At 36.0% G+C, this 23,831-nt stretch overlaps 1 protein-coding gene across 1 annotated transcript; it reads left to right on the forward strand.

Moving 5' to 3' along the window:
- The first annotated feature begins 712 nt into the window (after positions 1-712).
- Positions 713-8,170, forward strand: LOC149416103 (uncharacterized). Its single transcript, XM_089641877.1, has 4 exons — positions 713-875; positions 6,223-6,523; positions 7,054-7,736; positions 8,087-8,170. The coding sequence occupies exons 1-4, from the start codon at positions 846-848 to the stop codon at positions 8,168-8,170; spliced, it is 1,098 nt and encodes a 365-aa protein (XP_089498003.1). The 5' UTR covers positions 713-845.
- Positions 8,171-23,831: the final 15,661 nt, after the last annotated feature.

Genomic DNA, 23,831 nt, shown 5'->3' on the forward strand with positions numbered 1-23,831 from the left:
TCAGACCGTGGTTTAAGCCACGTTTAGACGACTTATTTATATGATTCTATACTGTATTCATTGTATTTTATTTATTTGACTCTATACTGCTACATCATTACTAAACAATTAAGATAACATTAATGTGGGGAAAACAGACTCTAAAATACCCCGACAGAATATGAAATCTATTGTCACAATTATATTATCAGTAAATCGGTTTAACCGATAATAAATCATTTTAAATTGGGAGGGGGTAAAATAGAATCATATAAATAAGTCGTCTAAACGTGGCTAAAAATACAGTTTGAAAATGGCCTTGAATGCCGAAACAGCTGTAACAATAACAAAAACCAAAAAAATTCTTGCAGAATTTAATAATTATACTATATAATTTGATTTTAATAAAAAATGTATATTTATATACCTACAAAAATATATGTGTATATCAATAAAAATTGACCGTAAACGAAGTGTGAGATTGCACTAACCTCCCCTCATCATAGAAAAATGCTTTTACCGTAATTATTTAACTTTACTAATTTAAGCAATAAAATAAATGTCAATGAACAAATTCACTCAACGTCAACATAACTTGTTGGACGGTATTTCACCGCCACAATTTTTCTTACACATTTTATTATCATTATTTGTGAACCTTTTATTATAGAGTAATTATTTTGTCTTTGGTATTATTTGTCTATGAAATCATTTTAGTTCTGTCATCGTTTGTTAAAAGGATAATATTTATTGGATTGAAATATATGTTAGATATTATGTTTTGTAATCATTAAATTTGTGATATAACAGTCACCGGAGTCGTCATCTCGGCAGTACTATCACGAAAGTGCGTAAAATATAATCCGATGTCTAATTCTAACCAACCAGTCGAAGCGGTAAGTTCAATTACTTTCAGCTGTCACATCGTGAGGCTTTTGTGCAATTCACCATAACTGTTGGAGTTCTAAAACGGTTGTTTAGATCTCAGTCCTAAGTTTGTCACCTCTAGTCATCCCACGTCTAGTCACATCTCACACAAACGTAGTTAAGACTTTGAGGCCTCGTACTTTCCTAATAGTTGCGTATCCTCGCTAATTACTGATATTCAATCTACAACAATCTGGTAAGTAAAGGAAAATTTTGAATAGATCTAATGAGAACAGTCTTAATCCAGCAAAACTGATGTTTTTTACAATAAGTAAAACGAGAGGAGAGCGGAAGGAGGTCACCCTCGCGGATATACAAGATCGGCTAGAAGGCACCCGCTCGATAAGTCCGCGATGGTCTTGTGCAATCTGTTTTAATTTGATAAGGGGTGTTGATTCGCGACGAAGGTGATGTTATCTTAACAAAAAATACGCGTGGTGTATGTTTTTATTAAATTCCCACTGTGGGATGTGATTATTCTGTAAAACTTGAGTAAAGAGGGTGAAAAGTGACCGTGAAGCCATGTTCTTTTCGAGAACGTCGTGCTGAAGTGAATCGGAAAACGTGAAAACCGTAATAACGCTAAATGCGTGATTATGAACCACTTGCCCGCTTCGCTCCTTACTATAAAGAATATAAATTATATCAAAAAAATTCTGATAAATAGAATTTAAAAATTTAAGAACTTCATGTAAAAAAATGTCTAAGACCTGTTACCGTAATTATATCAGTGAAAATCAAAACTCAATCATAAATAATGTTAGTTATTTTTGGAAATACTCGAAATCTCTTAAAGAAGGTGATTCTGATTTCCCGAGTATTATGCACCTTTATAGCAGCCATAGCAATAATACTGATGGTATTGTTAATTTGTTTGCAATTTTTTTTAAAGTGTGTATTCAACAGATTCTAATAATGCTCCTGTTCCAAAAACAACTCTAGATGAAACTCTTGATATTTCACTGTGTACCATAAGTCTTTCTAATTTAATTACTAAAGTTAAATCCTTAGATATCCACAAATCTGCGGGTTTGTATAATATCCCAATAATATTTATCAAAGAATGTATAAAAGCAATTGGTCTTCCACTATCCAAACTTTTTAATCTATCTTTATCCAGTGGAAGTTTTCCCGATAAGTGGAAAATTAGTTATCTGACTCCGATTTTCAAAAAGGGTGGTAAAAGTGATGTTTGTTATTTCAGACCCATGTGCATTCAATCCACCATACCGAAACTCTATGAAAGCTTGATACTTGACAAACTTTTTACACAAATAAAAACTGTAATATCACCTGGCCAGTTTGGATTAATGCCAGGTAAAGGTACTCATTTCAACTTAATTATTTATGAAAATTTTATATCCAAAGCTTTTAAAATAAAAACATGTAGACTCTGTCTATATTGATTTTAGTAAAGCCTTTGATACAATTTCCCATAAAATTCTCATTTGGAAATTATGAAAGCTTGGTATACGTGGCAATATATTAGCCTGGTTTGAAAGCTATCTTACTGGAAGACAACAAATTGTTAGAATAAAATCATCCCCGTCGGAAAAAATTAATGCAACAAGTGGAGTTCCACAGAGTTCACTCCTTGGCCCAATCTTATTTAGCTTGTTTATAATTGATCTTACAAAAATATTTCATGATGTATCTATCTTATTTTTTGTTCATGACCTCAACATTTATAGAACTATTCAAAATATTTACCATTGCAACATTCTTCAAGACAAGATCAAAAATATACAAAGTATTAATTTGGTGTAGTGAAAATATACTTTACTTAAATATCTCCAAATGTCCAATAATTAGATTTTATCGAATAAAAAATCCAGTGATTTTTTATTATTTATTTATATTATTTAAACGCCCATAGGGCTTTTACATATAATAATGTACATATTTATTTTTTTACTTATACAGATTACATTTGAAAAAAATCAGTGTTAACAAAATACAGGTTACATAAAAAATATCAATGTTGACAAAATATGTTACATAAAATATAAGTGTTTAAAAAATATAGGTATGGATAGAGTACAAATAAGTGAGACGAACAATAGAAAATCTGCCAAAATCCTCCAAATCAACCATAACGATAATAAGAAAGTAAAACAATAGTTTACAAATTAAATAAAAATAGTTACTAATTACTAATAGTTAACATACTCCGTTTAAAGTTTGCCAAGTTCAAATTATTGTCAAATACATTTATATTGTTTAAGTATTTCTTACCAAGACTGTGTAAACATTGTATTGGAGAGTGAAAACTATAGTTGGAATGAGATGTATGTATGTAAAATGTTGATTTTTGCCTAGTTGTTCGTGTAGGTATGTGTAGATTTATTAAATGCAGGAGTTCACAACAATCGAATTTAGAATTCAACAATTTTAATAAAAAGGTAAGTTCGTTTATTTTTCTTATATTTTCTAATGTCGGAATATTTAAAAGATTCAATAATGACTGGTAATTTATGTGTTCTAAAGGGATGTTAAGTTTAAAATTGACGAAGTGTAGAAATATTATTTGAATTCTTTCAACATTATGAATATGTACATTGAGAAGGGCGACCAAACTATGGAGTTATGTTCTATCAGGCTTCTAACAAGGGATATGTACAATAGTTTTATGATTTGTAAAGATTCAAAGTTTTTAGTTGTTCTTAATATAAAACCTAATGTTTTCATACCCTTATTCACAATTTGTTGAATGTGGGCCGTAAAGTCTAGTTTCTCATCCATTATTTTGCCAAGATCTCGCATTTTCTTTACTCTTTCTAAATTTGTTTTATGTATTGAATAGTCAAAAAATTGTGATGTTTTTTTTTCTGGAAAAGGTCAAAATTTTGCATTTTTCTACATTTAAATAAAAATTGTTTTGTGAAAACCAGTTATTTAGCATGTCTATATTAGATTGAAAAATTTGACAGTCGTTAAAGGATGTTATTTCTTTATATAATTTAATATCGTCGGCGAATAGCAGTACATTGACATTTTTAAAGCAGTTGACTATGTCATTTATAAAAAAACAATACATAAAATTGGGCCAAGATGACTACCTTGCGGCACGCCACTAGTGGCCAAAAATGGTTTAGATAAAAAAGATTTTATTTTCAAGTAAAGTTCTACCAGATATGTAGCTAAGACAACTCACCTAAGACAACTCAAGTCTGTCCGAAGAAACCTTCCTACAGAAGCAACAAAACTACTTGTCAACTCTTACGTAGTCTCACGTCTCGATTACTGCAACGGCATTTATGCCAGCCTTCCAAAATATCAAATTGACAAACTTCAATCAGTGTTTAATGCAGCAGCACGGCTCATAACGGGAGTTTCAAAATATTCGCACATTTCAGAACACCTTCGTAACCTTCACTGGCTCAAGTGCCCTGAAAGAATCCAGTACAAACTGTGCTGGATGGTGTTTAAATCCATCAATGAAATGGCCCCACCCTACATCTCTGAACTATGCTTCCCGGAAAACACTGGTCTGAGGCAGTCAACGCTTAGATCAGCAACATCAGCAGCTGTAGGCAGACTGATGGAACCTATGCGCAAGCCAAATACTAAGTTTGGTGATCGCGCTTTCGGTGTATCTGGGCCGAAGGCTTGGAATAAACTCCCTCCGGAACTAAGATCCATAACAAGTCCAACAGAATTCAGGTCTAAACTAAAAACTTACCTTTTTAAGTTGTCGTACCCTTAAATTAAATATACCAATCCTAAGAGAAAGTCCAGTTATATTCAATTTTTCAATTAAGTCCTAAACCCTGTATCTAAATTTCGCCAATAAACAATTAGATAATGTTAATTAAGTGTTAATCTCAAGTGACCTACCAGGTAAGTATTGTACTGTATAAATTCTCCATAAATAGTTAAGTAATAACATTGTAGAAATGTATTATAAGTTTGTACAGCGCCCTTGAGGTGTTTTTGCACAAAAACGGCGCTATAAAAGTCATCCAGGTATTATTATTATTAATTAACCAGCTTAACATATTTGCTCTGATTCCTATAGGGTGAAGTTTTTGGATCAGTACTTTGTGAGACACTTTATCAAAGGCTTTCGAAAAATCAGTATATATACAGTCAACTTGTTTATTTTTAGAAAAAGACTCCAATATATAGTTTTGAAACAGTAGTAAATTTGTTGTAGTTGATAACAACATTGATAACAATGCATTACAACATTGATAACAATGCTCTTGAGATATTAACACAAATCAAAGACTTAGGCCTCACTTTTCAATCAAATCTTTCATTTGTTAACCACATAACAGAAATCTCTAATAAGGGCTTAAAAATGATGAAATTTATAACTAGGCTAACCAGAAATTTTAACAATATAAAGTAAATTGAACTGTTGTATTTTGACTATGTAAGAATTCAACTTGAGTACAATTCTCCTGTCTGGAACCCACATAATATACATGTAAAAATTGTTGAAGGAATACAAAACAAATTCTTGCGTTTTATAAATTTTAAAATGAGTATCCCAGCAATTATGTTGAACAACAACACTCTGTTAAATTATATGAATTAGCTCGAATTGTCAAACAGAAGAATTTTCACTGACTTGGTATTTCTATATAAAATTCTAAATGATTTAGTTGATAGTCCGGAATTGTTAGAATTGGTAAGCTTCCGAATTTCACAACGTAATAATAGAAGTCAGGATTTATTTCAGTGCAGAAATTCTAAGACTAACTACCATATGTATTCATCTTTGCCCTGAATACTTATGGAGGGAAACAATTATACCAAGTCAGTGGACATCTTCAATTTATCTTTAAAGAAATATAAAAATTTGTTATTGAAGCAATTCAGTTATGTACAATAAATAATGTATATTTCTCAATATCCTCATGTAAAAGCCCCGAATAAGGGCGTTAATAAATAAATAAATAACATATCTTAACCCACGCCCCTGAGAAGGTATAGTAGGCGATGTCTGGTTTCAGACATACTTAACTATTTTATTTTTGTTTGGCGTGCCCTAAGGGCAATGTCTGATTCCAGACCGACGGATTCCAGAAGGATTCTAGGTAGCAATTGGCTACTTAGCACGTGTACACGCTTGTTCTTATTTTTTACGGGTGCATTATTTTGTGTGTATTTTTGTCAGTTATTATACAGTTTTTTATTGCTCCTATCACTAAGTCACGTTATAGTTCTTGCTATCAAATTGTAAAAAAATACATGTTTGATGTTTTTTTTGCATTCAAACTTCATTAAAGTTTTTGATTGATGTTCACGACAAAGGAGTCGCGGAGTACGGTACGAGAATGACATAAATACGACTATTTTGTTTTTCAGAATATCTTCTTAACATCAAAATCTAATAGCAGTTCACATAAAATGGATCTTGTGACCTCAGATGTCAGTGTCTTAAAATTAGAACCGGAGCCAATCCCTGAAGAAGAAAGTCCAGCATTATTGCAGTTCGAGATGGTCAAACAAGAGACAGAAGAAACTACTGCGATCGAATGTAAACCAGAGCCTCTACCGGCAGAGGAAAATACGCAAGAAAGTGACGCAGTCTCTGAAATAGATATTGACTTTCCTGATATTAAAAAAGAATGTTTGGTTTATCTTGAAAGGATCGACCAAAGTCTTGGTAAGCTATAAATTTATTCTTCCAATGACTTCTCCCATCCAAGATTAGTAACAGCTCAGCAGAAACAAATTAAACCAGTTACTTCGGTTTTGATGCATGATAATTGATGTCACGTCTTTTGTTCAATCTACCTCTAGAAAGTGATTTGGGTTATCTTTCTATTAGCATCTAGTTTTTGGCCATTCGATGTAGAACCTCTAATCTTCTCACCCTCATCTGCCCAAAGAATATTTACGCCTACATGGGTAGATTCACACTTTGTGTTTTCTTTTTTAATCTTCCGTATCGATGCTGTGCAAACTTTCCTGTTATTTTCGTTATGAAGTAGAAAACATAACTACGAATTTTTCGGATTTCACGTATATATACGAGTATAGTTTTTGCTCAAGGTTACAGAAGTGCTGTGAATGAGCGACAATTAGTTGAACGTGCATATATGAAATGAAATTGAATTTGCTTTTAATCAATATCGCTTTACTATAAAATACTATAAAATAACCACAACATATATATTCTGTTTTTCTTTTCAGATTTTGTTTCTTCGAAAATATCTGTTAGTGATCCAAAAAAGAACTTATTTTCCTGCCCAACTTGTACCTACCGGCCTAGGTGTAAAAGTGATCTGATAACGCATATTAGAATCCACACCGGTGAGAAACCATTCTCATGCTTGGAATGCACATACAAGAGCTCAACAAAAAGCCAAATGGTGTCTCATGCTAGAACCCACACTGGAGAGAAACCATTCTCGTGCTCTGAATGCACGTACAAGTGCTCTGAAAAAAGATATATGGCTAATCATACTAGAACCCACACCGATGAGAAACCATTCGAGTGCTCGGAATGCACATACAAATGCTATCGTAAAAGCAATATGGTTTCACATACTCGAACCCACACCGGTGATAAACCTTTCTCGTGCTCAAAACGCACGTACAAGAGCTCTCCAAAATACTCTATGCTTTATCATGCTAGAACCCACACCGGAGAAAAACCATTCTCATGCTCGGAATGCACGTACAAGTGCTCTCAAATAGGCAACATGGTTCGTCATACTAGAACCCACACTGGAGAGAAAGCATTCTCGTGCTCGGAATGCACGTACAAGAGCTCTGATAAAAGCAGTATGGTTTCTCATACTCGAACCCACACCGGTGATAAACCTTTCTCGTGCTCCAAATGCTCGTACAGGAGCTCTAATAAAAGCAATATGGTTCGTCATACTAGAACCCATATTGGCGAGAAACCATTCTCGTGCTCGGAATGCACGTACAAGAGCTCTACAAAAAGCCGAATGGTTGATCATGCTAGAACCCACACCGGAGAAAAACCATTATCATGCTTGGAATGCACGTACAAGTGCTCTCATATAGGCAACATGGTTCGTCATACTAGAACCCACACTGGAGAGAAAGCATTCTCGTGCTCAGAATGCACGTACAAGAGCTCTGAAAAAAGCAGTATTGTTTCTCATACTCGAACCCATACCGGTGATAAACCTTTCTCGTGCTCCAAATGCTCGTACAGGAGCTCTAATAAAAGCAATATGGTTCGTCATTCTAGAACCCATATTGGCGAGAAACCATTCTCGTGCTCGGAATGCACGTACAAGTGCTCTCAAATAGGCAACATGGTTCGTCATACTAGAACCCACACTGGAGATAAACCATTCCCGTGCTCAGAATGCACGTTCAAGTGCTCTGATAAAAGCAGTATGGTTTCTCATACTCGAACCCACACCGGTGAAAAACCATTCTCGTGCTCTGAATGCACGTACAGGAGCTCTAGAAAATCCGATATGGTTTTTCATGCTAGAACCCACACCGGTGAGAAACCATTATCTTGCTTGGAATGCACCTACAAGTGCTCTAATAAAAGCAATTTGGTTCGTCATACTAGAACCCACATTGGAAAGAAACCAATCTCGTGCTCTGAATTCACGCACAAGTGCTCTGGAAAATGAAATATGGTTATTCATACTAGAACCCACACCGGTGAAAAACCATTCTTGTTCTTGTAATGCACGTACAAGTGCTCTAAAAAAGCTATTTAATTTTACATACTAGAACCCACACTGGAGAGAAACCAATTTCGTGCCTAAAATGCACGTACAGGAGCTCTATAAAAAGCTATATGGTGTCTCATGCTTAAAGCCACCCCTTTGAGAAACCATTCTCGTGCTCGGAATGCTCGTGAATGGCATTGGAATGTAAATCTAGACAAAAAATCAACCCTTACTGGATCAAAAAATGGGAAAGCTGAATTTTTGCAGGTGAATAGTACCTACTTGCAGAAAGTATTTTCACAAAAGTCCCTACTCTTCTCCTGATGGCTTCCTCACCCGCGTTCCCTCAACCATTTAATTTGAGAGTTCTACTAAAGCCATTATATCTCATCAACTAAAACATGTATCAGTCAATTGTTTCCAGAAACGAAATTCTTATAATATTACCTTAAAATATAATTTTTTTTACTGCAGTGAAACAGTTGAGCGTAGGATTATGATGAAATACGAAAGTAAAAAGTGCAAGAATGTATGCTTTATTTATTATTGAGTAAAAAATAAATAAATATAAATTTACTCGATAAACTATTAGACTTTTCGTATAGCTCCATTTTTAACATATTCCCCTTCCCTCCACCTACGGTATTATTTTAGGTATAATACCTGATATGCAATATGTAAAAAATGCACCGTTTCTAAAGGATGGACGTCATATATTATTATTTTTCATATTTTTAGTGTAGGGCAAAAATTTAGGTTTTTATTTAATTATTTTTTACTATCAATTTAATGTTTTTTTTACAGGTTTTTTCGATGTCTGTCTCACTAGGATAAACCTGTGTCGAGACAGACGTATTGAATACATAAATTAATGTTTACATAATATTATTTGATACATATAATATTTCATTACATTAAATGACAATGTGAAAATGATAAAAAATAATAAATAATAATAATAAATGATAAATTGGTTAATCAGCATCTAGTACATACGTTTGACGGCCGGCATAGTCCAGTGGTAACGCATTGGACTGCCATTCCGAAGGTCGCGGGTTCGAACCCGGCGTGCGCAAATAAATTTTATTTGATTAATTTGTGTTAATTCACAATTAATTAATTAAAATAATGTATAGTATATTTGCGGCACGTTCCAGAGTGGAAGATACTACCAGTATCGCCCTGGTGTAAGACCACCATTCAGAATTGAAACGTTGCTCCAAATGGCTTTAGCCGTGTTTAGTGACTAGATCTGAATAGCCACGTACTTCCCCACCTTCCTCTTTCCCTTCCCCACTTACCTTCAGCCTCACAACATCCCCCGATTGGGGATGCCATAGTCTCACTGGCTCCAGACGGGAGCAGTTGGGACTCTTGTGAGGTGACACTATAAAAAAAAAAATATATATATATGGTCTTGCCCCACCCCACGTTGGTAACTTCCTGTGGCGAAGAAACTTATTGGTGCTAATACCTGTCAACATTATAATCCTTTTATTAATGATCGACATTGTGTTTTTACAAAGATATCATAATAATATTAAATTAAAACAAAAACGCAGATTCACTCAAAAACACACTAAAATCTCACAACATACGCTTGATTATTGATAAACCTACTCGTATACAAGGAAATAAAAAAAGTATAATTGATCATATAGGTACAAATATATCAAAAAGCTCTTACACATGGGAAGTCACAGAATTAGCTGTATCAGATCATATGGCACAGTTAATGCACGTAAAAACAGAATATAATATAAACCAAACGTGGTATACAAAAAAACAATTATTTAACACAGAAAACACAAACATTTTTAACAATTACATATCGTGTATATGTTGGGAACCACTGAAATCCTTTGAATCCATTAATGACAGCTACGAATACTTCATTAATGAAATAAATAATGGTATGAAGCTTTGTTTCCCCTTTAAACAGTATAAATATCCCCAAAAACGCAAAATAAATTGGGTAACGACTGGTATTAAGATATCTATTAAACAAAAAAGACATCTGTACATGAAACAAAAAAACACAAATGACCTCACAATCATAAACAATTACAAACAATACAAAAAAATTCTCAGTAAAGTAAAACAGGTAGCTAAACGGAATTACAATAGTAAACGAATTCAAAATGCGCAAAATAAAACCAAAACATCGTGGAACATAATAAAAGAGAACTCAAATAATTCTAATTCTAAAAGTAAACCAAAAATCTGTCTTAAAATAAATGATAACCTGGTATCAGAACCAAAAAACATTGCAAATGAATTTAACATTTTCTTTGCACCACCGCCACCACCACAAAACACATCTCTACATCCACAATCTGCCAAAACAGTCAAAAACAAACAGTCGCGATCATTCTTTATAACGCCTGTAAACAGGGAGGAAATTATAAAAATCATCGTAAAACTGAAAAATAAAAGCAGTGTCGGCACTGACAAAATCCCTATAAAAATTGTAAAAGCATGTGCAGAAGCGTTAAGTTACCCGTTGGAAATATTAATTAACAAATCTTTTGAATCAGGAACCTTCCCAGAACAATTAAAACAATCTATTATTGTACCTTTGTATAAGAAGGGTCCTAAACAGGAAATCTCAAACTACAGACCGATATCCTTATTACCAAACTTTTCAAAAATATTTGAAAGAGCCATGTACAATCGCATTTATAACTTTCTCGAAAACTTTGAGATAATATGTCCACAACAATTTGGATTCCGTAAAGGCCGTTCAACAACACAGGCAGTTTTCATTTTTTTGAACAAAATTCTAGAAAATATTAATATTAGTAAAAAAACTGTAGGTATCTTTCTCGACCTCTCAAAAGCATTCGACAATGTTGATCATGAGCTTCTTCTAACTAAACTTGAACATGTGGGTATTAGAGGTCTAGCATTAAAATGGTTTGAATCGTACTTAAAAAATCGTCAGCAGAAAGTTCAAATTTCAAATATCAATGAAAAAATGGTCCAGTACATGGTAGAATCCAAATGGAGAACAATAAACAAGGGTGTGCCACAAGGAAGCATTCTTGGGCCTCTCCTCTTCCTTATCTATATAAACGAACTTCCAATAATTGCTGGCACAGAATGTTCAATGTTTGCTGATGACACCGCTTTGTTGTTTGAATGTAATGGAGATGTTGACGAATTTAACAAACAAGTTAACGAGACTTGCCAATTAATAGCAAACTGGCTGTTATCGCAACATCTATCACTCAACACAAACAAAACCCAAATTTTAAAATTTTGTCCAGTGCAAGCTACACCTATAAATATAAATGTAAACATTAATAATAATATTATCGAACCTTCCCAAACCTGTTCACTACTGGGAATGGAATTAGATATAAACATAAACTGGAAAGAACATGTCTCAAAAATTGTAGCAAAAATCAGTAGTTTTTCTTATGTTCTGGGTACCTTAAGAAAAATATTAAACACCGAATCAGTAATAGCCGCATACTATGGTTATGTATACTCAATAATAAAATACGGTATTATTTTTTGGGGAAACTCGGTAAACGCTAAAGATGTTTTCATCATACAAAAGAGATGCATAAGAAAAATTACAAACTCTGATCGTTTAGATTCATGTAGACCTATGTTTAAAAATCTGAAAATTCTGACAGTCACAGACATATATATATTGGAGTTATGCATGTTAGTGCGATCATCTACAGACAAGTTCCCACTAAAAAACTCAACACATAAATACGCTACAAGGCTCACAGAAAACTTACTAATACCAAAAGCAAACAAAACAATATTCCAAAAAGGACCATACTACATGGCCATTAAAGTATATAACAACCTTCCATATAACATTAAACAAATACAAGATACACACAAATTCAAAACGTTACTAAACACTTTCCTTGTTAATAAATGTCACTACACGTTGAGTGAATACCTCACGTAAATGAAACACCTATTTTTATTGGTATATATATTTGTATTTTTTTATTTTTTCATTGGTATATTGTTATTATTTTATCTGTATAAACATTGTAATTAAATAAATGTGGTTAGCTGGAAGAAATGGGGTCTACCCATAAGCTATACCTTTTGTAATTTTAATTTTACAATAAATAATTTTTGATTTGATTTGATTTGATTTGATTTGATTTGTACTTACTTTAATGTACATTGGAAGTCCGCTTGTACTTTTTGACAATAAAAAGGGAGTTAGTTGATCTATAAGATCTTTAGCCATTATATGAGATATCCGGAACAAGTTTCTGAATTCAGTCTCTCCAAGTTCAAACGGATTCAATTGATCGCGTAAACGGCGTCTTTCAATCTTACGAGCTTCTTTGGAATCGTTAGCCTGCCTCCGTCCGTGAGACACTGATTTGGTAGGTACAATATTGCTTTTCTTTAAATAAAGGTCTACATCACAATATCAGCTTCATATGATTAATATTCATATGTTGACGGCCGGCATAGTCCAGTGGTAACGCATTGGACTGCCATTCCGAAGGTCGCGGGTTCGAACCCGGCGTGCGCAAATAAATTTTATTTGATTAATTTGTGTTATTTCACGATTAATTAATTTTTTTTTTATTTATTTATTGAATAAATAGTTAATACATAATATCAACAAACAAGTCCTGCTAAGCCGATTGAATTGGCTTGTCAACAGGTGCTTAAAGTTAGTTTCAAATACATTTTTTAAAGTTATAATTTACATCTTATATCTACAGAATTAACAATTTTTCATACAATTTTTCATACATATTAAAATAAATATTTTTTTTCCGATAGCCAATTTTTCACCATATATTTAACCTTATTAATAGATTTACATTGCTTTATAGTATCAGGTAATAAATTAAATATCTTCGGTATGTTGTATTCAAACGTTCTCTGTCCGTATTTATTATTAAATTTCGGAACTATTAACCCGTCATTGCGCGTGAATCTAGTACTGTATTTATGTTCTAATTTTTCTTTATGGTGCGGGGTATATATATACTGAATTATGATTTTTTGCCATAGTATAGCCTTAACAGGTAAAATTTTGGCACTCTGAAACAGCAACGGTGTATTATGTCTCTGTTTAAAAATATTAGGGACGACTAGTAATTTTACAATTGCGTTTTGTACAACTTGGACTTGTTTCAGATTGGTTATACTAGTATTTCCCCATATGGTTAATCCATATCTTATAATAGATTCTGCCATTGACATATAAATTATTTTAAGTGTTTCAATTGATAGGAAAAAATTTAATGTGTACATTCTGCCAGCAATTGATCTGAGTCTTTTACATGTTTTTTTAATATGTTTGTCCCATTTGAAAAAGCAATCTACTGTAACACCAAGATAGACATATTCTGTAACTAATTCTAAGCTTTCACATTTACAATTAGTCGGATATTTTTATGGATGCAATTAAAACTATGAAAAATAATATTAGGATTAAATTGAAATCTGGCATTAGGTGATCGTATATGCATAACTTTGGTTTTTTTAGCATTTATTAATAGTCCTGCATCATGTGACCATTTACAAAGTTGATTAAAGTCAATTTGCATAAGTTCAATTGCAATTTTTAGATCTTTATGTGATATGACCAATGCCGTATCATCTGCAAATACAAAATGTTTAACAAAAGAGAAAAGTTTTTTCATTATAGTTACATAAATTATATATAGTGTAGGTCCCAATATGGAACCTTGTGGAACTCCTGCAGATACATTCTTTGTTTTACTAAAAGTATTATTTATCTTGGTACATATTTTTCTATTTCTAAGATAATCTTTAAATAGATTTAACACATTTCCTCTTATTCCAATTTTTTCTAAGGTTTCTAGCAGTTTTTTAGAGTTAATTGTGTCAAAAGCTTTAGAGTTATCGATAAATAACACAATAACATGTAATTTATTATTTAATTGATTATTTATGTAATTGGAAAAATCTTGCAGTAATTTTTCAGTATTTTTTTTTCTTTGAAAGCCATATTGATTTGGATCTATGATAGCGAATTTTTCAATGTAATTATTTAATTTATTTGATAAAAATTTTTCGAGAATTTTTTCTAACGCAGGTAGTATACTAATAGGCCTATAATTTCCCAGTTCAATGTGTTTTCCACCTTTAAATATTGGTCTAGTAATGCTACATTTAAATTCTTGTGGAATTTTTGCTTGCTTTATTATCGTATTGATTAAATGAGTAATTATTGGCCCAAGAGTTTTTATATTTCTTTTTAAATCAAACATTCTTATATTGTCAATACCTGTGCTTTTAGAGTTTTTCATTTTTTTAACAATGTTTTCAATATCAGTTATAGTAGCTCTTGGTATAAATAAACTGTGAGGCAGTTCTTCCAGTACAATATTAGTAGCTTTGTGATTGCATTTATGTAACATGTTGCTGATGCTATCCGAGAAGTAATTCACAAAATCATTTGACACAGAATCCTCAGTTCTATCTTTTAACATATATCGTGTTATTGTTTCATCACAATCGTTTTTGGGTTTACGTCCTAAAATATTATTTATCACATCCCAGGTTTTTTTTGTATCATTAAAACAGTTTTTAAATTTATTATTATAGTAGTTAGTTTTATCTTTATTTATAAGTTTATTGACAAGGTTTCGTGATTTTTTGTATTCTGTTTCATATGTTTTGTTTGTTGGTGTACTTTTCCATTTTTTATATTGTTTATCCCTTTTATTTATTTGACATAATAATTCACTGCTTACCCATTCATTTATTGCATAAGGTCGTGTTTTCGGTTTTTGCACTATCGTTTTAGAACTACTCTTGTAAAATTTATTAAATAAAGATTTTATTTTTTCATATAATGAAATACAATCCTTATCCTCTATAAGATTACTCCAGTTATTATCTCTGATATGTCTATCAATATCCTTTTGTGAGATGATTTGAATATACTTATTTGCAAAGTCTACCTGACGTTTATGACATTTTATATTAATAGCAGTGATAAAATGATCGGCAATATTATTTTCACAGACGCAAGCTGTTATTTTCTTGCCTCTAAATTTGGCAAATATATGGTCAATACACGTGCGAGTAATTTGTCCATTTGAAACAGCTTCTCTGGTTACTACATTGATGCATTTAGTTAAATAATGGTTAGTAAGTAAGTTTTCATACGAAGTTACAATATTATCTTGTTCATCAAGCAAATTAAGATTTATATCTCCAAGTAAGATAATATTTTCCTTACTATTAATTGTCTCAAGATATGATGATAATTCCGTCAGAAATGAAGATTTACTGAAATTAGGAGGTCTATAGATAGCTATTATATTGACTTTAGTTTTGTCCTGGAGTATGAGCTTTCCTGATATATTTTCAAAATGTATTGATTTTAATGTTTTTAGTCTAAATTCAAATTTGTTTCTTATATACAATATAATACCTCCTCCTGACTTATCAGTCCTGCAGTAGTTATATGCATTATATCCAGGAATATTGTAAATACACATACTATATCGGACGCTTGTTCATTATAATTTAAGAATGACTTTATATTGTTTTTGTTTACATCTTTCGCTACTATTTACTACTATAAGAAATAAATAAATATTGTTTGCGTATAATGTTAATCCGTGGATGTGACATTAATAAACTATTTTGAAATTGTCCACATTCACGGAACTCTGCATTGTGTACCTAGCTTTAAGATTGTCAAATTCCTTGAAATGTAAAAAATGTAACTTGTAAAAAAATAAACAATAAACAATTGGCCGGCGGGTAGCAAATTAGAAAGTGTGGGGTCCAAGGCTGGCTGGTACGCTCCAACGGCTATAGAAATCCGACCAATGAGAAGCCATAAACGGTCCGCTGGACCTTGGCTGACCTTTTTTTTATGTGCCGTTGCCGAGTCGCAACTTTGACAAAAAGCAGCATTTTTAAATTCTAAATCCTCTTTCTCCATTGGATCACCCTCGCCTCGGACCTTCGCATCTACGAGCTACCTGCCGCTGCCCCTTTCTGCCGAGTTCTGAGAATTTTATTGGCCTTTCTCCTTCAACTGAAGAATCCTGCATCCACTAGATTCCGGCGGGAACCACGAGGCTTAAGAAGCTGACATACTTAACTGCCTTTTTAAAGGCAATCTTTCATTTATTTGCATTTGCACAAAGTCGTCTATATACCAGAAACGTCCTTTTCAGGACGAGGTTCAATTGATTTGCATTTTGCACAAAGTCGTGTATATTCCAGAAACGTCCTTTTCAGGACGAAAGTCAATTGATTGGCATTTACAAAGTCGTTTGAGTCGTGTAACTAACCCCTATTTTTTCAGTCTGTATGCACACGACATTTAGTCGGGTACATAATTGGTCCTTCGAGCCGGATTTACACGCCTTCACGCCTTCTGATAACCGGATTCAACACGCCTTCACGCCTTCTGGTTACCGGATTCAACACGCCTTCACGCCTTCTGGTAACCGGATTCAACACGCCTTCAGGTCCACACGCCTTCAGGTCATCAGGTCCACACGCCTACACGCCTTCAGGCCTTCAGGTCCACACGCCTTCAGGTCATCAGGTCCACACGCCTACACGCCTTCAGGCCTTCAGGTCCACACGCCAACACGCCTTCAGGTCATCAGGTCAACACGCCTACACGCCTTCAGGTCATCAGGTCCACACGCCTACACGCCTACACGCCTTCAGGTCCACACGCCTTCAGGTCATCAGGTCCACACGCCTACACGCCTACACGCCTTCAGGCCTTCAGGTCCACACGCCTACACGCCTTCAGGTCATCAGGTCAACACGCCTACACGCCTTCAGGTCGTCAGGTCCACACGCCTACACGCCTTCAGGTCATCAGGTCCACACGCCTACACGCCTTCAGGTCATCACGCCTTCACGCCTTCTTGAAGGATGTCACCTACTCTACGCAGCGGGCGCGGCGTTTCGAGCTCCTCAGAGACATCCCAGCCCGCCCCCGCTGTCCCCGCTGCTCCAGATGGGCCTTCGCCACCTTTAGACTTGGGCCCACTTACCTCGGGCTCTTCTGAGCACGCTGTCTCCAACCGAGGTCTCGATGTTGCCGCGCCCGCGGTCCCGGCCCTTCTTGCCACGGGCCCCGCTGTCCCGGCCCCCCTTGCCACGGGCCCCGCTATCCCGGCCCCCCTGGCCCCGAGCCACGCATCTATCTGCTCCGATGATGTCGCTTCGCCTGGGCTTACGTCAACCGATGACACCGTCCAGAAGTTACGTCGAGAAATGCGTGCCATGCAACAACAGCACGCCCAGCAGATCGCAGACCTGCTGGCGGCCCTGAGGCCTGTGCAACTAACCACCGCGCCGGTGATCGTCCCGGCCACGGTGTCCTACGGAGTAACCACGCCGGTGATCGTCCCGGCTGCGGCGTCTCATGAAATAACTACGCCGGTGAACATCCCGGCCCCTACCCCGGCATTCGTCGGAATGCAGCCGGTAGCTTGTGTCGGCCACACGGTATCGAAGCCTACCGTAGTCGAGCGACGTGACGGGGGTACAATGCCAGCCTACAACTCGGCCCCAATCATTACGCCCGTTTACGGCTATACCGACGGCATGCAGCCGGCACCTGAAGTCGGCCACACGGTATTGCAGCCTGCCATAGTTGAACGACCTGTATCTAACATCGGTCACCCACAGCAAGCGCCTCCACTATATGCGCCGGGCCCTGATCTACAAACACACTTTGCCGCATCGTACAATGAGCCGCGGTCTGTCAACCTGCAGAATGGGCAGCCCGCCAGTCTGCCCCATGCGGATATACCTACTCAGCCAGGGTATAATGTGCACCTCAATCGGCAGCTCCATCCTGGTTACCAGCATCAAACCTCCTCCAGCCAGGAGTTCTCACCAATATTTCCACCACCACCTACTGCCGATGAGACTTCTAGACACACAAGTGAGTGGGCACACCAAGGCGCGGACTCCGTGGCGCAACTTGCTTCTGCAATTACAAATGCAATTCGCGCCTCGCGATCCGAGGATAGCCCCCGTCCCTCCGTAGAGGATGACATAAGAATGGCTGCCCTAATAGCCAGGCAATCTACCGCCAAGGACCTACCTTCCTTCTCGGGGGACCTGCTCGAGTGGCCTACGTGGATGGCCCAATATTCACAATCCACGGCCACCTGCAAGATGACTTCGAGCGAGAATCTCATTCGGTTGCAGCGTGCACTGAAAGGCAAAGCCCGAGAGGCCGTCGGCCCCCTGCTGATGGATCCAACGCAAGTCCCCGAGATAATTGCCGTCCTTGAGCAGCGATACGGCGGCTCGGGTTCAATTGCTGCCTTGATGCTGGAGAAGGTGAAAAAACTGCCGCATCTCACCGCCGAAGCATCACTTGAGGACCTGGCAGATTTTTCTGGAACAATCCAGAACCTCGTGGCGTCGTTGCGAATCTTGCGGACCGACGGGTACCTCACTAATCCTGCCTTGCTGTCTGACGTCACATCTAAAATGCCGTGCACGTTGCGACTAGCCTGGTTGGCGGAAGTGCGCGGACAAACAGTTCCCGCCACCATAACTCAGTTCGCGGCATTTTTGAAAAGTTTTGCAAACGCGATCCCCTTAAGCGGAATGGTTGACCCCGCACGGTCTGCACGTGCCCCGCGCCGCGAACAAGTTCATGCAAATGTGCCCGCTAACTCAAGAGTGAACAATAAAAACAAAAACAATAGTGAAAACATTAATTGTGCGCAGTGTGGCGGGAACCATAAAACTCGTGAGTGCCCGGCATTCTTTGCGAAATCAGTTGATCTCCGCTGGGAAACAGTGCGCGCGAGTTCTTTGTGTCGCAAGTGCCTAGAAAAACACTATACCCGCGAGTGCACCTCTAAAGTGTGGTGTGGAGTAGGAGGCTGCCGCGCCCCCCACCACAGGCTGCTACATAACCCCGCGCCCGCTTCCACGCCAGTGAATACCGTCGTGAGTGGTGCCGTCAATCTATGACGCCAGAGTACGGATTGCCGTGTACTACTGAAGATCGTGCCAGTAGTACTGAGCACTTCGTATGAAAATGAAGCTTCAGTGTTCGCGCTTCTTGACGAAGGCTCCACGGTAACCCTCATTGATGCTGACACTGCGGCACAAATTGGCGCGAGCGGCCCAGTCCAGGGGCTAAAAATTCATGGAGCAAAGGGAATGTGCACATCTGACTTACACTCCCGCCGGGTGAAAATAACCATAAGAGGTGCAGGTAGCAGTGATGAGTATCATATTACGGCTCACACAGTGACTGACCTCAGTCTACCGGAGCAGCGTGTCCCAGGAAGACGCGTCACCCCTCGGATACTGATCGGGCAAGACAATGCTCATTTGATAGTATCAAGAGACGTGCGGGAAGATTTCGGCACCACGCGAATAGTGTCGCGGACCGCACTAGGGTGGATTGCCCACGGTGGTACCGATCCTGGCAGCGACGGCCCAGCTACCACCCTGGCCCTGCAGATGGAGACAGCCGCAGACATCCGCCTGAGAGAGTTGGTGAAATCCAACTTTGCCGTCGACTCTCTCGGCGTAACATCTGCGGCCAGAGTCAATGCGAGTGAACTCAAAGCCACAGCCCTGATGGAAAAGACCACCCGTCCTCTACCAAACGGCAGGTGGGAAACCGGGCTATTATGGCGAAACCCGGAAGTCACGTTGCCCGACAATTACCACTGTGCCCTGAAACGTTTACAGTCCCTCGAGAGAAAGCTGGCAGCAGATGCAAGTATTGTTTTTGTTTACATCTTTCGCTACTATTTACTACTATAAGAAATAAATAAATATTGTTTGCGTATAATGTTAATCCGTGGATGTGACATTAATAAACTATTTTGAAATTGTCCACATTCACGGAACTCTGCATTGTGTACCTAGCTTTAAGATTGTCAAATTCCTTGAAATGTAAAAAATGTAACTTGTAAAAAAATAAACAATAAACAATTGGCCGGCGGGTAGCAAATTAGAAAGTGTGGGGTCCAAGGCTGGCTGGTACGCTCCAACGGCTATAGAAATCCGACCAATGAGAAGCCATAAACGGTCCGCTGGACCTTGGCTGACCTTTTTTTATGTGCCGTTGCCGAGTCGCAACTTTGACAAAAAGCAGCATTTTTAAATTCTAAATCCTCTTTCTCCATTGGATCACCCTCGCCTCGGACCTTCGCATCTACGAGCTACCTGCCGCTGCCCCTTTCTGCCGAGTTCTGAGAATTTTATTGGCCTTTCTCCTTCAACTGAAGAATCCTGCATCCACTAGATTCCGGCGGGAACCACGAGGCTTAAGAAGCTGACATACTTAACTGCCTTTTTAAAGGCAATCTTTCATTTATTTGCATTTGCACAAAGTCGTCTATATACCAGAAACGTCCTTTTCAGGACGAGGTTCAATTGATTTGCATTTTGCACAAAGTCGTGTATATTCCAGAAACGTCCTTTTCAGGACGAAAGTCAATTGATTGGCATTTACAAAGTCGTTTGAGTCGTGTAACTAACCCCTATTTTTTCAGTCTGTATGCACACGACATTTAGTCGGGTACACATACTTTCAGTTTGAATAGATGTTTCACATAGCATCAGAATGTCAATATGCTTCAAACAATTAATTAAATAAATATGCAATACATCCCAATATTTTTGTATAGATCTAATATTTAATTGAATACAAACAAGATTATCAGACGAATTTATGTTTTGTTTTTTTATCCAATCTCCTAAATTATTTACTGTACTACTTTCTATTTCATTATCATTATCTATATAAGAAAAATTATTCTGCGCCATTTAATTCGTGATGGTAATTAATTGTTTTCTTGTTTTGTTTAACAGACATATTTTGAGTATAAATTGAAGAATTTAATGTTAAATATTTAACAAAATAAAATTGATTGTATTTGAAGCTAATTGGTACAAGTAATTTTTGATAAAGGCTTAATAAATATAAAATAAACTGTATGTTCACATCTAGTGTTATTTCAGAATATTTTTCATATTTTAAAAAAATTTTAAAAGCTGTTTTTATAATTATGAATGTGAAATATAGTACACAGTGAAAAAAAGCATGTTTAAGTAAACAAAAAAATGTTGTTGAAGGTGACGTTATGATATTACTATTAAAAAAATAATGTAAAATAATAATGTTATTTTCGTTAGTAAATTTGTGATTTTTTATAATTTTTATAACGATATTTATGTAATAAAATGTAATAACACTAAATCTACTTTGAGACAGGTTTAATCTTATTTCTAGTCAATATTCTATTTTTTCTTTTGCTAAAAGGCTCATTTTTTTATACACAATACATTTCGTTTTATCGTTTGCAGAATGCCTGATGTCAATATTCCAGTTCATTTTTTTATTTTTTTTATCACAATTTTTACATTTAGGTTCTTTATCTTTGTTAGCACAATCTTTGTAGGAATGATCACCAGCACAGTGTGTACACAATGGTTTGTCCTTTTCTTTATGAAGACACCTGACAGAAGTATGTCCAAAGCCCAGGCAGCGATAGCATTGCACTAGAGGATGGGCATCCTCTACTTGTATTCTCTGGTATCCCACATAGATTTTACCGGTATATACTAGCCTTCTTCTTATTTCAGTACTAACTTCTATTATGTAATTAGATGTGTTATTATATTTGTTTTTCAAGATCTTTTTTAAGGTCATCTCAATTTCTGGTTTATCTATCATCACATCCTTGATATCTTCATTCTGTTCGATTATATCTTGTATAATATCATCCTTATTATAGTCATTAGCAATGCCCTTAAGTATTATAGTTGGTCTTTTCTTTTTAATTTCTGTAGCACTGATGTCTTTGAACTCGTCTCCGATAGCTTTACTCATTTTTTCCGCATCGTACTTTGTCGAACATTTTATAAGTATTCTATTTTTAGATATCGCATTAACACCAATCACTTTGGCACCAATCTTACTTAAGTTAATTTTCTTCCTGATTTTATTTTGTATATTTTCTGAAGATTCGTCAGCATTGGTCGATGAAACTATTAATTTGTAATCACTTTCCAATACTTTATTTTGGTTTTCAGCTACTTTCCCGTATCCAAATGTTGGTTCGATTATTTTTTCCTTTGCTTCAGATAACTGAAGAGTTAGATGTCCCATCCAGTTAAATATAGCACTTGTTTTCGTTGTAATTAAGTTAATTTGTTCTTTATTAAATTTATTCACTTTATCTTGAACACAATTCAATAAATCATCAATTGCCTCCTTCGCAGAATCCATGAATTGATGTGGATTCATATTTTTTTGAAGTAAAAAACACCGTTTTTTAATAAAAACCTTAATAGGTTCTAGATATTTAGGATAAACTTTAAATTTCGTTATGTTTCACTGTTTGTTAATTGTTTAATTCACTAAATTTTTGTGTCTTATTGTCCTTTTTTCACAAACAATGAAATAGAGCACAGATTCACTTTTTTAAAGTTTGAAAACGCACAAACAATGCACGATCGTGAAATCAATGTATTCTGCACTTTTTTACTGCTTAAATATAGCTTTATTTGCGTTTATTTCTTTAAATTAGTATGAGCAAGGATGAAACGTCAAGTCTGTAGGTAGATAAAATTATTGTTTTAAAAATTAAAATAATATAAAGTATATTTGCGGCACGTTCCAGAGTGGAAGATACTACCAGTATCGCCCTGGTGTAAGACCACCATTCAGAATTGAAACGTAGCTCCAAATGGCTTTAGCCGTGTTTAGTGACTAGATCTGAATAGCCAGGTACTTCCCCACCTGCCTCTTTCCCTTCCCCACTTACCTTCAGCCTCACAACATCCCCCAATTGGGGATGCCATAGTCTCACTGGCTCCAGACGGGAGCAGTTGGGACTCTTGTGAGGTATTCACTATAAAAAATAAAAAAAATTTATAAAATTTTTGATCTTGGATCTGTCTTGGCTGATGATCCAATACTTGATGTCTGTTTTATATTTCTAAAAAAATTCGTTCAGCCTAATGGCTAGTGGGAGGGCATTATTTATTTATTTATTGACGCCCTATTGGGCTTTTAAGTACATAACAATTACAAATTTCATTTTTAACAACAGTATAAAACAAACAATTGAAAATCGATATGAAATATAATGATTTCTCATACATTATTATTTACATTTAAAAAATGGTGGACTAATTTGGCTTAAAATGTATTGATGTTTAAATTAAATATGTCAGCGACATCACGTAGTTCATTGCCCAACCTATGTATTCTTTCTAACACAGAATTCGTAGCGAAGTTTGTGTTGTAAAATAAAATTTTCTGTCTAGTATATTTTGGAGGTATATGTAAAA

The sequence above is a fragment of the Hesperophylax consimilis genome, chromosome 17 (genome assembly GCF_061612785.1).
Source record: "Hesperophylax consimilis isolate HC1 chromosome 17, BYU_Hcon_1.0, whole genome shotgun sequence".
NCBI classification, from domain to species: domain Eukaryota; kingdom Metazoa; phylum Arthropoda; class Insecta; order Trichoptera; family Limnephilidae; genus Hesperophylax; species Hesperophylax consimilis.